The sequence below is a fragment of the Impatiens glandulifera genome, chromosome 4 (assembly GCF_907164915.1).
Source record: "Impatiens glandulifera chromosome 4, dImpGla2.1, whole genome shotgun sequence".
In the NCBI taxonomy this organism is placed as follows: Eukaryota; Viridiplantae; Streptophyta; class Magnoliopsida; order Ericales; family Balsaminaceae; genus Impatiens; species Impatiens glandulifera.
Window position 1 is genome coordinate 11810650 of NC_061865.1, and position 15349 is coordinate 11825998.

At 32.6% G+C, this 15349-nt stretch overlaps 1 protein-coding gene across 1 annotated transcript; it reads right to left on the minus strand.

Annotated features, from left to right (window-relative positions):
- Positions 1–13099: 13099 nt before the first annotated feature.
- On the minus strand, positions 13100–14673 carry LOC124936130 (malonyl-CoA:anthocyanidin 5-O-glucoside-6''-O-malonyltransferase-like). The gene is made up of 2 exons (XM_047476593.1): positions 14210–14673; positions 13100–14130 (listed from the first exon to the last, which is right to left on the minus strand). Exons 1-2 carry the CDS (start codon positions 14627–14629, stop codon positions 13225–13227), a joined length of 1326 nt encoding a protein of 441 aa, XP_047332549.1. The 5' UTR covers positions 14630–14673; the 3' UTR covers positions 13100–13224.
- Between the last annotated feature and the right edge of the window lie 676 nt (positions 14674–15349).

A 15349-nucleotide genomic window follows, 5' to 3' on the forward strand; every position in this document is an offset into this window, starting at 1 on the left:
TTATAAGATTTGGATAATCAAGACTATTCAATTAGAACATACTTGTTATACAGATAAACAAAATTGGTTTAGTAACGGCTCAGTTCATTGCATTGAAGTTTGAGAAGAGGATTAAAATAGATCCTATAATTACATTGAAAGTTCTCATGGAATTATGTAAGTTATAACTTAATGCCTAAGTCACACAATCCTTGGTTGCGAGAGCCAACTCTTTTTTTGCAAAATTTAAATGTGATGGTTTGAGAGAGTACCAAAAGTTATTTATCTATATTGAGGAGATAAAATCTAGCAATCTCGGGTCAAGTGCTGAGTTGAAATTAGTAAGAGATGAAGAAACAAATGAGTTACAATTTTAAAGAATTTATGTATGTTTGGATGCGGTGAAGAAAGGTTGGTTAGCTGGTTGTAGACCTATAATTGGAGTGGACGGCTATTTTTACAAACTGATTTTAAGGGTCAATTGTTATATGTAGTTGGTCGAGATGCAAATAATCGGATGTACCCTCTTGCATGGGTTGTGGTTGAAACGAAGAGCAAAAACTCGTGGTGTTAGTTTTTTAATCTTTTATCCAAAGACATTGGATCTAATTTCTTTGATGGTTTTGGTTTAACTATTATGCCAAACATGCAAAAGGTAACCCTTTGATCTAATTTCTTAAATCATAAATACTATTTTAAATTTTATTTTAATACTTAAATTATTTATGGTTTCGTATAATTACAGTGATTAATAGCGACGGTCAAAATTGTTTTTCCAAAATCGGAGCACAGGTTTTGTGCAAAGCATTCGTATGCCAACTGGTCTAGAAAATTTAGAGGTGATGATCTCAAAATGAAATTTTGGAATTGTGAAAGATTAACATATCCTTAAAATTAGATGTCAATATTCTAAAATTGAATACTTTAATGGATGGTGTTGCTGCTAAAGTTATTTTTGTACCAGAAAAACATGGACAAATGCATTTCAACATGAGACAACGAATGTGATATTGTTGAGAACAATATGTGTGAAAGTTTTAACTCTAGTATCCTTGTATCTATGGAGAAATATATTTGCACTATGTTGGATTTGATAAGGAGGGATGTCATGAAAAAGAGAATTAAGAATCACATATTAGTGCAAAAGTGGCCCTACAACATCTCACTCAAGGCCAAAGAATTGCTTGAAGTTAGTAAATCTCAACATCATGAATGTCACATATTCTTTTGTGGTGGTAAGGGTTATGAAATAACCCAAGGTAACCATAGACATGTCGTTGATCTTTTTAACGAAAGATGCTTTTATTGACTTTGGAATGTAAGTGACATTTGGTGTGCTCATGTTATTCGAGCAATTAATCATGCTAATAATGACACTTTAGAAAATTATGTTTCTCATTGGTACAAGAAAGATGCATACTTGAAAACTCATTCATTTGACATAAATCCTTTGAGGGGGACGAATTTTGGCATGGTGATTGTAACTTAAAAAATTTACGGTCAAAAGTGGGAAGATCAGTTGGTAGGACCAAAAAGAATAGATGACATACTCCTGAAGAACCTAAATCTCATGGAAAAAATCTCTAAAAGAGATATATTAATGCATTGCACTAAATGTGGACAAGAAGGCCACAACAAGAGAGGATGTAAAAAAGAAAATGGTGGTGGCATTGCCAATGCTCTGCCAAGAAAAAATACAGGTAATTTTATGTTATGATTTTTTCTATGTAATTTGTATTTTTTTTGTCTTTACTATATTAATTTGATAATAATGGTACAGGAACATTTACACATAATTATAATTCTGTAAATACATCTATACATAGTAATGATGGTGTAGGTACATCCACACATATCCATGATAATGAAGATACAACTATTAAAGTTAGTTTTATGGTGAAAAATTGAATATTTGCATGGTTTATGTGATATGTAGTGAAAATATTGTTTTTTTTTTATTTCATACTTTCAAATTTTATTTTGATCTAATATGTATTTGTTACTTTAATCTATATTTTTCTAGTCCTTACTATATTAATCTTATGATGATGGTATATAAACATTTACACAGAGTTTTAATAGTGTGGACACATCTATATAGAGTTATGATGGTGCAAATATATCCACGCAGGTCTATGAAGCTGGAGGTACAACTATTAAAGTTGATTTTATGGTGAAAGAATGAATATATGCATGGTCTATTTGATATGTTGTGCAAAGTTTTTCTTGTTAATCTCATACTTTTAAAGGTTTTGTTTTAATATGCATTTGTTGTTTTAATCTATAATTTTCTTTTCCTTATTGCATTAATATAAAAATGATTGTGCAAATATATTGCAACAAGACATTGTAAATGGTGGAATTACCAATACTCCTCAAAACAAAAATGCAGGTTTTCTTATTTACCTTAATTTTCATTGTTTGCATAGCTATTATAATTGGTTTTTTTTTTGAAAAATGATTGTTTGTATTGTTAAGAATTAGAATTTTACATGGTAATTAAAAGTATATATATGTGATGTAATGAAAATATATTCTTGTTGGGCTGATATTTTATGTTGAATTATAAGAATATTTACACATAGTTATAATGGTGTAGGTACATCCGCACAAGACTTGTCAAGACGAGAAAAAGGAAGAGAAAATACAACCTCACATATTATTGGAAGAGGAAACACATTGTCACTAGAAAAGAGGAAGTACAACTTTACTAGGTGTCGGAAGAGGTAGAGGTTGAGAAAATGGAATGGTTGTAATTGGTGCGAAGAACTTACAATATGGTATTAGGCCACTAGGATTGATGTGGAGACGTAACGAAGAACTCTCAACTGGAAAATTACAAGAAAAGGTCAACGTGAAGAAAAAGAAATTGTATGGTCAAAGTAGTTCTACTTTTGGATACGAATAGTTTTGGTTGATGGATTTGACGATATCTTATATGCGATGATTACTTTTTGTTATATCTTATGTTGGATGAAATAGATTGCTATATTTTGTAAGTATCTCGATGAAATTTATGTAAGTGTCTAAATACTATATTATTATATTTTGTAAGCGTATGTATGTTTATTATATAAAATAAGCTTATAAGATCTCATTTGTTAACATATTGAAAAGTTTAGCTAATGAATCAAGGATTAAGTGTTTATTAAAGCATTGATTTTGTTGTGGCGTTAAGTATTTGTTAAATTAATGAAGCAGAGATTAAGTGCTTGTTACAGTTTTGGTTGTGGCATATGAAGTATTTGTTAAAGTATTGAAAAGTGGGTAAAATTTAAAAAAATAGTAGAGTTAATTGATAAATATTCTAAATATTCTAATCATGAAATTGAGAGGAAACACATGGATCATTGTTTACTTAAAAAATACAATGTTGAAGTGTAATGTCTTGTTTTTAATTGTATTATTTTGTTTCCTATATAATTTTCTTAGAATACATTAAATAAAAACATTAAAATACATTAAATATAGACATTAAGTAATAAAATAAACTCCAACAAATAACCATTAAATTCAAATCACAAACTTATTGACCATATAGTTATAACTAAGGTGGAGTTCATCACAAATCTTGCAATGTTGCATATTTTTATTTTTATTCTATTACAATACTAAGAACACTTTAAACATCAAATGTACTATGCATAAAAAAAACAAAAAAAAATTGACAAATTCCATCTTCACTTCAATCTTCAATAAGTGATATTCTCCAATTGATTCACTTTAGTGTAGATCACCTGCAATTCATTCTCCAATTACTTTAATTTGACTGAGATCGATTGTAATTCATTCATCCACTCAAGTTATTTTACATTGTTTTCATGTTCAGACATTATTATAAAATCAAAGTATTTTCGTCCAATATCATTTTGCAAACATGAAAATAACAGATTAATAAGAGTAGGATAATAGAAATGAGATTACTTCATAATGTTAAGTTGGTTAATTTATAAAAACTTATATATCTAAATACAAATACGGACAACATTTATAAGTTAACATAAATGAATGTTTAAAATCAAAATTTGAACAGAAAGCTTTGTAATAGAAAAAAAAAATGTTCTTTCAACTCTATTTACATACGGTTCTGTAATAGAAAATTTGTAAAAATAATCTAGACATACCTTTCTTCTTCACTGTCCATATTGAAGACTAGCTGAGGTGAAGTCTTGGATTAGGGCTATGACAGAAAACAAAATTTCAATAACTAACAACTAAATCTCCTTTGAAAAGTATTATCTAATTTACAATCGACAAAAAATAGATTTTAATTTAAAAGACATCATCATAAAAATAGAATAAAGAATAAGAAAAACCTAGAATGCAACTAGGCAAAATGACGAATATCACGGGAAGAGAAAGAACCAGTTCACATCATCATCGATCATCAAGAAACCAGAACAGCTAGGTAACAAGTAAGGCTATCATATACACATCAATCGCTATGCAACTTCAACGAGGGCTAACAATTAGAATTGGATTATCAAATTATGTTGTAATACAACCAGATTCAAAAATCAATAACAGTTATCCCATTTCAGAACAGAATAGTAATAGTATCTACTATATTTCAGTATCAAAATCATAGAATAGAGAATTACTGAATTGAAGATCAAAGCAGCAAATATGATGGATATAATCCATAATTCTAATTGCACATTGCGATGTGAATAAAATGATAGGACCAAAATCCTACCTCACTGTAATTTGAAATGCAAGAAGGAAGTAGAAGAACCCGTTTTCAATGAATACGAATAGGTCGCGACTCCAGAAGGCGAACATCAGCCTGTCGCGATTCCAGACGAAGAGAAGTCCGTCACGGATAGCAGACTTGACACACGCAGATAGTCTCTAATAGGAAGCATCGATAGCTACCCAACGACCAGAAGGAATCCACGACGCCACTCCTAATGGAGGAGTGACGTCGCGATAGAGCCAAGCGTAAGCGGGGGGGAAAAAAGACACAGGAAAAATATTTTGTGTAAATTGTCGATTCAACTAGATTTGTGATTGGCCTTCGGATAAACTGCAATGGAGAAGAGAGACGCTCCAGAGGAGATCCATTCCGACCATATTCCGGCACCAGACAGCCGAGGAAGGACGAAAATATAAATGTGAAGTTTGAGTAAGAAAGGTGGCAAATGTCCGGAAATAATAAGAATCTGTACACATCATCATCAATTATAAAAAATCTGAAACAAAGATGTGAAGTTTGAGTAAAAATGGAGCGAATTGAAATGAGAAAAATGAGAGACAAAAGATTGAAGGTTTGGGTTTTATTAGAGAGTAGAAAAAAAGACTGGGATGAGGCTCTATTTGTTTTAATAAAATTACAATTCTTAATTTTGTTAAAAAAAAAATAAAAGTGGATATTGATGTGCCAAATTAATTATACAATGTGTTATCCACTTGACAAAATATTAACAGAGTTTATAAATTCCGTCCAATAGGGTGTAAATATGACAACAATTTTAAAAGTTAGGTGTTAAAATGATATATTCTAAGTTAAATAATAAATATAAAAAATATTTGCTGCCTTATTCAAATATATGATAACAGACTAAGAGTAGGTTAAATTAAAAATAATTAATTAAAGTTATTTTATTCTTACAAAACTTTTTTTATAATAAATATTAAACAAAAAAAAAATTTATAAAATATATGTGTTAAACTAATTTTAATTTTTAAACAAAAATTATATATATATATATATATATATATATATATATATATATATATATATATATATATATATATGATATCAAACATATTAAACACAAAATTTTCTATTGAAATTTCCTTATGATTATTTCCTAGGTTGACTTGATTGAGATAATATTTGGATTCAAATGATTCTCCATTTAAAATATTATTAGATACATATAAATATATTAAATCATTAATAAATAGCTTACATTTATAAAAATTTAAAGTATAATTTTTATAAAATATGAATTTTTAATATATTATATAAAAAAATGTATCGAATAATTTTAACGGAGGATAAATGCATAAAAAAATTGTGTATTATGATTAGTTGTTGTAAAATGCGTTGGGAATAGATGAAGACCCCATCACCAATCTTAATCGATCTCTTTTATCCCTCATTTATGTAGGTTAACTGTCTAGAAGATTCAGTTTGGTATCTGGACAGTGGATGTTCCAGACACATGACTGGAGAAAGACGACTTCTGACTGATAAAACAGAATGCTCAAGTCCTAAGATCACTTTTGGGGAGAACCATCAACAACGTGCTATTTGTTGAAAGCTTGTATTACAACCTAATAAGTATTAGTCAATTGTGTGATAATGGATTTTCTGTTGACTTTCAAACTCATGCATGCTTAGTTAAGGATCAACTGGGTAACGTTTTGTTGACAGGAAGCATGGTAGGAAATTCTTACAAAATGAACTAGAAAACTGAAATATCTAATCCCATATGCATGATTACCAAAACTAATCAAAACTAGCTATGGCATAAGAGATTGAATCATCTCAATTTTAAAACCATTAACAACATTTGTTCGCATAACTTGGTTTTTGGCTTACCCAACTTGAAGTTTTTAAATGACAATGTTTGTCCTACTTGCCAGTTAGGCAAACAGAGTAAATTATCGTTCAAAAGTAAAGGGAAATCTAAGTCCAACCGGTGTTTGGAACTTTTACACATGGATCTATTTGGTCCAATTCATGTAGAGAGCTTGGGAGGAATGAGATTCACCCTAGTCATTATTGATGATTTTTCACAATTTACATGGGTTGTATTTTTGCAAACTAAGGATCAGACGACTGAGAATTGATTAAGATCCTTAGAAGAATTCAAAACCAAAAATCCTTAAGCATTATTCGAATTAGAAGTGATCGGGGAACCGAATTCACCAACAGACGCCTAACTTCATATCTCGAGGAATCTGTTATTAGACACGAGTTGTCTAATGCCAGAACTCCATAGTAAAATTGTATTGCTGAGAGAAGAGTAAGGACACTGAAGGAAGCAGCGAGATCAATGATTGCCGACTCAAGTGTTCCTCAGAAGTTTTGGGTAGAAGCCATAAACATAGTATGTTATACACAAAATCGGTCAATATTAACAAACGCTTTGACAAAAACCCCTATGAATTGTTTTATGGAAGAATCCCTACAGTTTCTTACTTTCGAGTATTTAGGTGTAAGTGTTTTATTCACAATAATGGGAAAGAATGTTTAACCATTTTTGATGCTAAAGCAGATGCTAGAATCATGCTAGGTTAATCCTTAGTTAGTAAATCTTTTAGAGTGTACAATAATCGTACACAAACTGTTGAGGAATACTTCAATGTTGTTTGTGATGAATCTGTTGAAAACAATTCTATTGATCCCATCGACTTTGCTAACAGATTAGAATATGCAAGTCTTGAATCTGACAGTGAGGATGAAGCTCATGTTCAAAGGGATTATCCGTCTGATCAAGTGGCTGATCCGGTTGAGAATCAACTAGACGTCCAAACTCCGGTTCAACAGGTTGTTGACAATTCGGACGTCGTGGAGTTTTTAAACATGACAAAGCTTTATATGGTTTGAAACAAGCACCAAGAGCTTGGTATGATACTTTGACTAAGTTTCTATTTGATCATGATTTCATTATTGGGTCAGTTGACAAAACATTGTCCAGATTTGTAAAAGACTCTCATATTCTTCTTGTTCAAGTCTATGTTGATGATATCATATTTGGATCAACTAACCCTAAATTATGTGAGAAATTTGTCAAGCTGATGCAGAATAGATTCAAGATGAGTATGATGGGAGAATTAACCTTCTTCCTAGGTCTTCAAGTTCGCCAACTTGAAATATGGACCCTCATTAACCAAGCCAAATACACCAAGGAATTGTTAAAGAAGTTTGGAATGGAGAGCTACTCGGCTGCAACCACTCCAATGAGATCCTCAAGCAAGTTAGACAAAGATGAAGATGGACAAAGCGTTGACATCACTGCCTATAGAGGGCTCATCAGTTCTTTACTCTATCTTATTGTTAATCGGCCAAACATCCAGTTTGTTGTTGGTGTCCGTGGAAGATTCCATCCTAATCCTAAACTATCTCACTTTATTGTTGTTTAGCATATTTTGAAATATTTAAAGGGGACTCAAAATGTGGGACTGTGATATCCAAAGGATTTAGTTTCAATCTAAATAGTTTCTTAGATGCAGATTATGCAGATTGCAAGATTGATCAAAAAAGCACCAGTGGAACTTTTCAGTTTCTTAGTGATCGTCTGATCTTTTGGTTCAGCAAGAAGAAGACGTCAGTTGCTACGTCTATAGCTGAAACTATATATCTTGCAGTAGGAAGTTGTTTCTCTCAACTCTTGTGAATTCAAATAGCAACTGAGGAATTATGGAATTGAAGTTAAAGAATCTCCAATTTTCTGTGACAACACAAGTGAAATTGCTATCACCTACAATCTAGTTCTGCATTCTCGGACAAAGTATATTGAAATCAGACTTCATTTCATCCGAGAGCATGTTAGTCAGAAGTATATCCACCTTGAATATGTTCCAACAGATCAGCAAATGGCAGACGTGTTCATGAAGCCACTACCCGAGACTAAGTTTTCTTACTTTAGAAATATTTTAGGGCTTATTGATCTTATCATGCATAAATTGAGGGGGAACATGTTGTTTAAATGTAACTAGACAGACTCGTGTAGATAGATGTCTCGATCTGTTTAATGGATCAGTAGTCTAAGGAATGCATCTACTCAGACGTATACTTACTTAAGTAGTCTATATTTCCAGGTTGGAATGTCTTAGTTTAAAACCTACGCGGTTAGACGTCCTAAGTCTAATAGACGTTTAGACGTTTATAAGACTAGCGTAGATAGACGCTAACGTCTAACCAAACACACGTCTAGCACGTGTTGCTCATACATAATTAGACGCGTGAAGTCTAATAGACTCTTGGTTTTCTAGAAGACATGTGTGATTAGAAGTGGACATCTAATAGACGCCTATCCAATTTAGATGCATCGAATGTAGACAGTAAGTTGAAACGTCTAACTACGTGTGGACTTGGACTGTTCATCCTCAGGCTAATGGGACAGTAGTCCACTGCTACATTAAATGTCTATGTACTATTCTCGCCAAAAATCGAAAATTCATTTCTTCAATAACATGAAGACATGTGTCTCTCAATATTAAAAGAATAACTAAAATCTCTAATATTCCTTTACTACACGTATTGCATTAATGACCAACTTTCATGATTATTCTTAAATGCGGTTGATCTTAATTGATGCATCTCTTGGGAACATATTTTTATGTTTTTGACGATTCGTATAATCATTACGATTAATGATCATGCGTTAGTTTTCTTCTATAAAAGAACAGTTATATTCAAGGGCTTGAATATCTATTTTAGTGCTCTTTCTCTAAGAAATCCTCTTGTGCCTCTTAATATTCTGAATCCCTAAGTTCTTCTTTCAACTTATCAAAATGAGTTCCTTAGCGCCATCTACTCTTTAGATAGACTTCGATTTAGTGTCTACCTTAATCAGTCTGGAGATGCTCACAATGTTCGAATCCTTAAAAGCCTCGGGCCTTGAAAAATTTCTCAAATCCCCCGTCATTATGTACGAACTGGAGGTTCGTGAGTTCTTTAAATATGGAGGCCTATACGACAATGGGCTTGTCGTAGCCAAGATCTTTGATGATATTGTTGCCTTCACTGAAGACTCCTTCGCTCGCTTCTTCAACCTTCCTACAGAGGAACTTTCAGAGTTCCCAACATCCTCCGAGGAAGTCTTATCCGAAATGAGACTTGCCTTTTCCGACACCTATCGTGATGGGATTCTTGTTCTTGTTGAAACTCACGGACTGAAGTCCGTTTTGAGGGACAACAATTAACTGGTCGAGGATCATTTTCAGAAACTTGATGGCAGTGCTCTCTCTTGAAAGGAGGACGCTCGGATATGCTTCCCCGCTCAGCATGATGCTTCCTACTCTCCTCTCAAGTATAGGGGGTATAGGGGGACCTGGGATCCTCATCAAATCTTTTAGAGTCTTGATCTACCAAAAAGTTCTTGAGTATGATCTTAGAGTTCAAAGGATTAAGCTCAAAAATAAAAATCGGGAGATCCTTCTGGCCAAAAGAGATCATTAGGAATCCATCTCCCGATGATGTTAAAAGGGGGGAAAGTAAAAGAAGTGGCATTAGGCCCAGGGGGAACTAAGGATAAAAAGGGATAAGAAAAGACCCAATCTTTTTGTTCTTGGGAAATTTTTCGCTTATGTTATTCATTTCCCCAAATATTTTAAATATATGATATTTTGTTACTGCTTGGCTGTTTATCGATTGCGTCTATTCTTTATAATCTTTTATTTAAATTTTAACATCATCAAAAAGGGAAAGTTTTTCGGATTAAATGAACTCATCTGATTTTGATCATTTAGCTTAAATAATCAAAAAGGGGGAAATTGTTGGATCAAATTATTTTGTTTAAAATAATTAAGAGAATAAATTTATTTTATACCAACTTTATTTAGATGATATATGATTAAAACTTAATTGTGATTAAATCTCGAATATGAATGAAGTTAAGCCGTCTAATTGTTTCTATGCAGGTGCATCAGACTTTGTTAACTTAGACGTGGTCTAAGCAAGCTAATTAGACGTGCTACGTAGTTAGACGTGCTACGTAGTTAGACGTGCAGTCTAATAGATACGTAGTTAGACGTGCAATCTAACAGATACGTAGTTAGACGTGTAGTCTAACTCCTTCAGACAAGTCTGAAGTGATATGTAGTTAGACGTGCAGTCTAACAGATACGTAGTTAGACGTGCAGTCTAACAGATACGTAGTTAGACGTGCAGTCTAACAGATACGTAGTTAGACGTGCAGTCTAACAGATACGTAGTTAGACGTGCAGTCTAACAGATACGTAGTTAGACGTGCAGTCTAACAGATACGTAGTTAGACGTGCAGTCTAACAGAGACGTAGTTAGACGTGTAGTCTAATTCCTTTAGACAAGTCTGAAGTTATATATAGTTAAACATTGCAGTCTAACTCCATTAGACGTAGTAGTCTAATGGGTAACGTAGTTAGCACTGGCGTCTAACTCCTTTAGACATGCGTAGTTAGACGTTGTTGTCTAACTTCATTAGACGTGTAGTCTAATGGAACACGTTATTAGACGTTGACGTCTAACTCCCTCAGACTAGGTAGTCTAATGGAGCACGTCTAATGCATCAGTTCAGCAGCCGTTTGAAGTTAGCATACGTCTACCCATGATCAACTAGATGTCTTCTACTCTACTCCACTCACTCCTGTGCAGTCTGACAAACTTGATAATTGTATCCAATGAACGAACGCCACGTACGCAAGTGTCCTTCCAACGTTTTTTTACAGTACAAGACATTTACAGAAGGATATTCGACGCACTACCTGTTCGGTACGACCATGATCCATTTGCTCAGAGTCTGCTGTACTCTTGTGCTTCAGGCGACCTTCCAATGGACGCTTGTCACGTGTTCATGAAGAAGATTCGACAGTTGGTGTCCTTCAACTACAAATAGATGCTCAAGGACAACGGCTGAATTACTTGTTACTTTACCGGTTACTCTGTTCACATTTTTGTCTTACCGAATTACTCTTGCACTTATTGATTTTATCATCTTCCAAGTTCAAGAGAGAAAGAATCAAAAATTGTCTAGGATAATGAATATTGTTCTTAATATTCTAAGTTGAATAGAGGTTGTTCTGTTCAACAAAGTGTTAGCTAGATCAGTAAATTGTATTTGATTTAAAGAATTTAGTGAATCCTTCTGGTTGTGGAAGAAGGGGTGACTTATGAGAGTTTGCTGCGAACATTCATAAATAACTCTCTGTGTTCTTTACTTTCTGTCATTCTTCTTTCATTGATTCAAAGCTTCAAATTCGACGAACACTTCCGCACTTGAAATCGTTTTAAGAGTTCGAAAGATTTGTGAATAATAGAAACAGATTTTAACTTTTAACAGAGTTAAAATCGAATTGTTTATCGTGAGTTGTTATTAATATCTAGACCTCGTCTCTATTGGTACCACCGATCCTATAATAAACATTTAATAATTATATATATATATATATATATATATATATATAATTTAAACCGTTATATTTAATCAAAAAGTTGATCGAATGGTCATTGGTGACCTTTCTAAAAGTTGAAGAGCAATTTATTTTAAAAAATAATTTGAGAGCTAAAAGTGAGTGATGAGTAATTAGAGGGTCACCCAGGTAATTTGTCCTAAAAAAATATATTTACTATCTTGATTACTCAATCTTGTTATTATAATTTAATTTTGTTAAATCATTTACTATTATATCTTTATAATTATTCTCTATTAATATATAACATATACTTCTATTCTATATACCTCTAAATAAAGTTATAAGACTATCCACAGTAGGGTGTCAAATAAGATATCAAATGGGTGTTAAAATAATATCAAATTGTGCAGCAGGGTATCAAAATTAAGTGTTAAAATATGTGTATCAAATTTTGATATGGGACCAAATTTGATGTGGCCCAATCACAGCGTGCCAAGTGGCAGCGCTGGTGGTTACTTTTTTGTTTTTGTTTTCTTTTTTAAATACACTTTTGCATAATAATTAATCAATATTTATATATATATATATATATATATATATATATATCATTATTTTTATTTTTCGAGATCTATAAATAGAGACTTGGTTTGTGTTATTTGGACACCAAAAAATTTCTGAAATTTTCTACCATATTATAATCTTTGTTTGTATCACCTTTCTTTTGAAATCTTCAAACTCTTTCATGTATCCTTCACAAAACTACAACTTTTTTTCAAATCACTTCCCAAATCAAGCTCAAAATCTAAATATACAACTTTCGAACCAAAACATGATGAATTACCCATGATTAAAAAAATGAAATTATGTATAAATGATGTGGAGTGAGAGAAAGTGAAAAAGTAATTTTGATATTTTGAATAACACTCTGTTATAGAATATGCTAAAAAGTGGGTGTTAAAATAGTGTTAAGCTGACGTAACAGGGTATTAAATGAAAAAATTTGATACCGATAGTCTATTATACAAGTGTATACTCTAAAAATATTTATTTATAATATTAAAAAAATCATTTCCTTCAATTCATTATTGTAATTTTATCTTGTATCAAATAATATGATTAAAAAAAATTAACAACACCATGACATAGAACAATGCAAGAAAACATCTCCTGACCCTACTATTTATTACCAATTTCTTCAAGCCCTTCACTGAAGATTGACGAGAAAGCTTCAATCTTTGGCTTACTCAACACTATCCCTATCTCCATCCCGCCATTGTCATCTCTATCATCACAAAGAGAAAAAGCTCCACTCTTGTCAATGGAAACCATCTCCACCTTTGTCGGCTGTCCCCACCCGAAATCTGCTCCGTACAACCCAAACAACGGCGACCCACCAATAGCATACATCTTCTGACCTACAAACACCTTTGAAGATTCATCCGAAAACCATTTCTCTGCCCCCTTCACAACTCCTTCCGGCAAGCTTCCAACCGCCTCTTTAATGGCCGTCGCCGCCGTCACCAACCCTTCTCCCCCTTCCAAAGATACAACCTTTACCGTTGCTATCCTAAACGCTACACAGTTCCCAATGTAATTCACCGGAATCGGAGGATTCAATCGTGCTCGACAATCCATGTTGATTCCGAGAAGAACATTCTCATTTGTAATATCCCCCTCTGCTTTAACTAGACACCTCCATATATATGAACAAACCGCAGTGAAACTAGAAACGGGACTGTTTATTATGCTCTTTATGTGACCTATTTGTTTTCCAGTTAGTCGGAAAGTTCCTCGGAGTAATCCTGGTGCAGGTTTCATTTCCATAAGGTGAAAGGATCCTTCCGGGGGCATTTTCTTCCATTTTTCGGTGAAAATCGTGCAAATATCTAAAGGGTCGTTGATCAAGGATCTATCCAGAACCGGCGTCATCCCCATCGGAAGGGATCCAACGTGGCAAAGTTTGGCCCATGACTTGATAAACATGGAGGCGCTCTTACCGTCGAGGACGGCGTGGTGGGCGGTGTATCCGATGGAGAATCCAGAACCAGGGAAGAGAGTCACTTGTAGAGAAATTACCGTTGCCTAATAATGAAACTCAATAATTATTATTTGAAAGATTTAGTTTTTAACTAATGAATTGAATTAGGATTTACTTAATTACCTGATTCTCGGAAACATGGAAATCCGACAACAGAGGATGCAAGTCTTTGACTTCCTTAATATCGTCGGTGGAGAGAGAATGAAAGTCGGCGGTGGACTCTGCTACAGTGAGATATATCCCGTCATCGTCGGTAGCGAAACGGATAGCCGGATTACCGGTGACGGGGTGCCACGTAAGATTTCCGGCGAGTTGGGGATAGTACTGAAGGGTGAGAGACAGAGCATGTTTGAGCTTGGGGAGAATGTCGTCGGAGAAAACAGAGAACGATAAATCCTTGATTTCGTAGAAGAAAACACGTTGGGTAGGTGGGAATCTAAGCCATACTGCATCGAAGAAGGTGAGAGGAAAGTAATCGCCGGAGATAGCCGCCGGCGATGTACTGGGTGCCGGAGCTACCTTGAATACCTCTATCACTTTCATCAAGTTGGATGGAGAGAGAAAGATAAAATTAAATGGCTGGAAAGAAAGAGATTTTATAAATTTATTACACTTCCAAAATATAAGAGATATTTTTATAAAGTAATTTTTTCTACTTTTTCTCAAAAATGATTATCTAAATATTACAAATCATTATCCAAATATTATTAATGATTAAAAAAAATATATATATTAAAAAAACACCTTATATTATTCATTTTTTTTATTTATTAATGTTTTTTTATTTATCTAATTTAATTATATTTTTCATATTTTAAAATATCATTTTCTCTTTTAAAATTTGACTATCCCAAATCCCAATCCCCATCGTCTATTCATTTTAAAATTACTGTAATAATGTTCTTATTTGATCTAATTTTATTTATTTTTGAAAAAAAGTTGATTAAAACCTTTTAAATAATTTTATGTAAAGTTTTATTTTATTTTTATTTATTTTTCACTTAAATATTTATTTTGTATAATTGATCTCATATTTGGTATCAAATCAAAATAAAATTATTTTTATTTTTTGTTTTATCAATTTTAAAAAAAAAATATGATAATGATGACAATAATAACAAATATTAGTTTCTAAATAATCTAAGATTTTGTCTAAATTTATTTTTAAAAATGATAAATTCGGTGATTTTATCTATATAAATAATTTATTATCTCAATTTTAATTAAATAATAAAACTAAAATATAACCTAATAAATATATTT

Coding starts and splice junctions, on each gene's coding strand:
- LOC124936130 (XM_047476593.1), bottom strand. CDS start 14,629: ATGAAAGTGATAGAGGTATTCAAGGTAGCTCCGGCACCCAGTACATCG. Junction 14,131..14,209: donor TCCATGTTTCCGAGAATCAG/GTAATTAAGTAA, acceptor TTTCATTATTAG/GCAACGGTAATTTCTCTACA.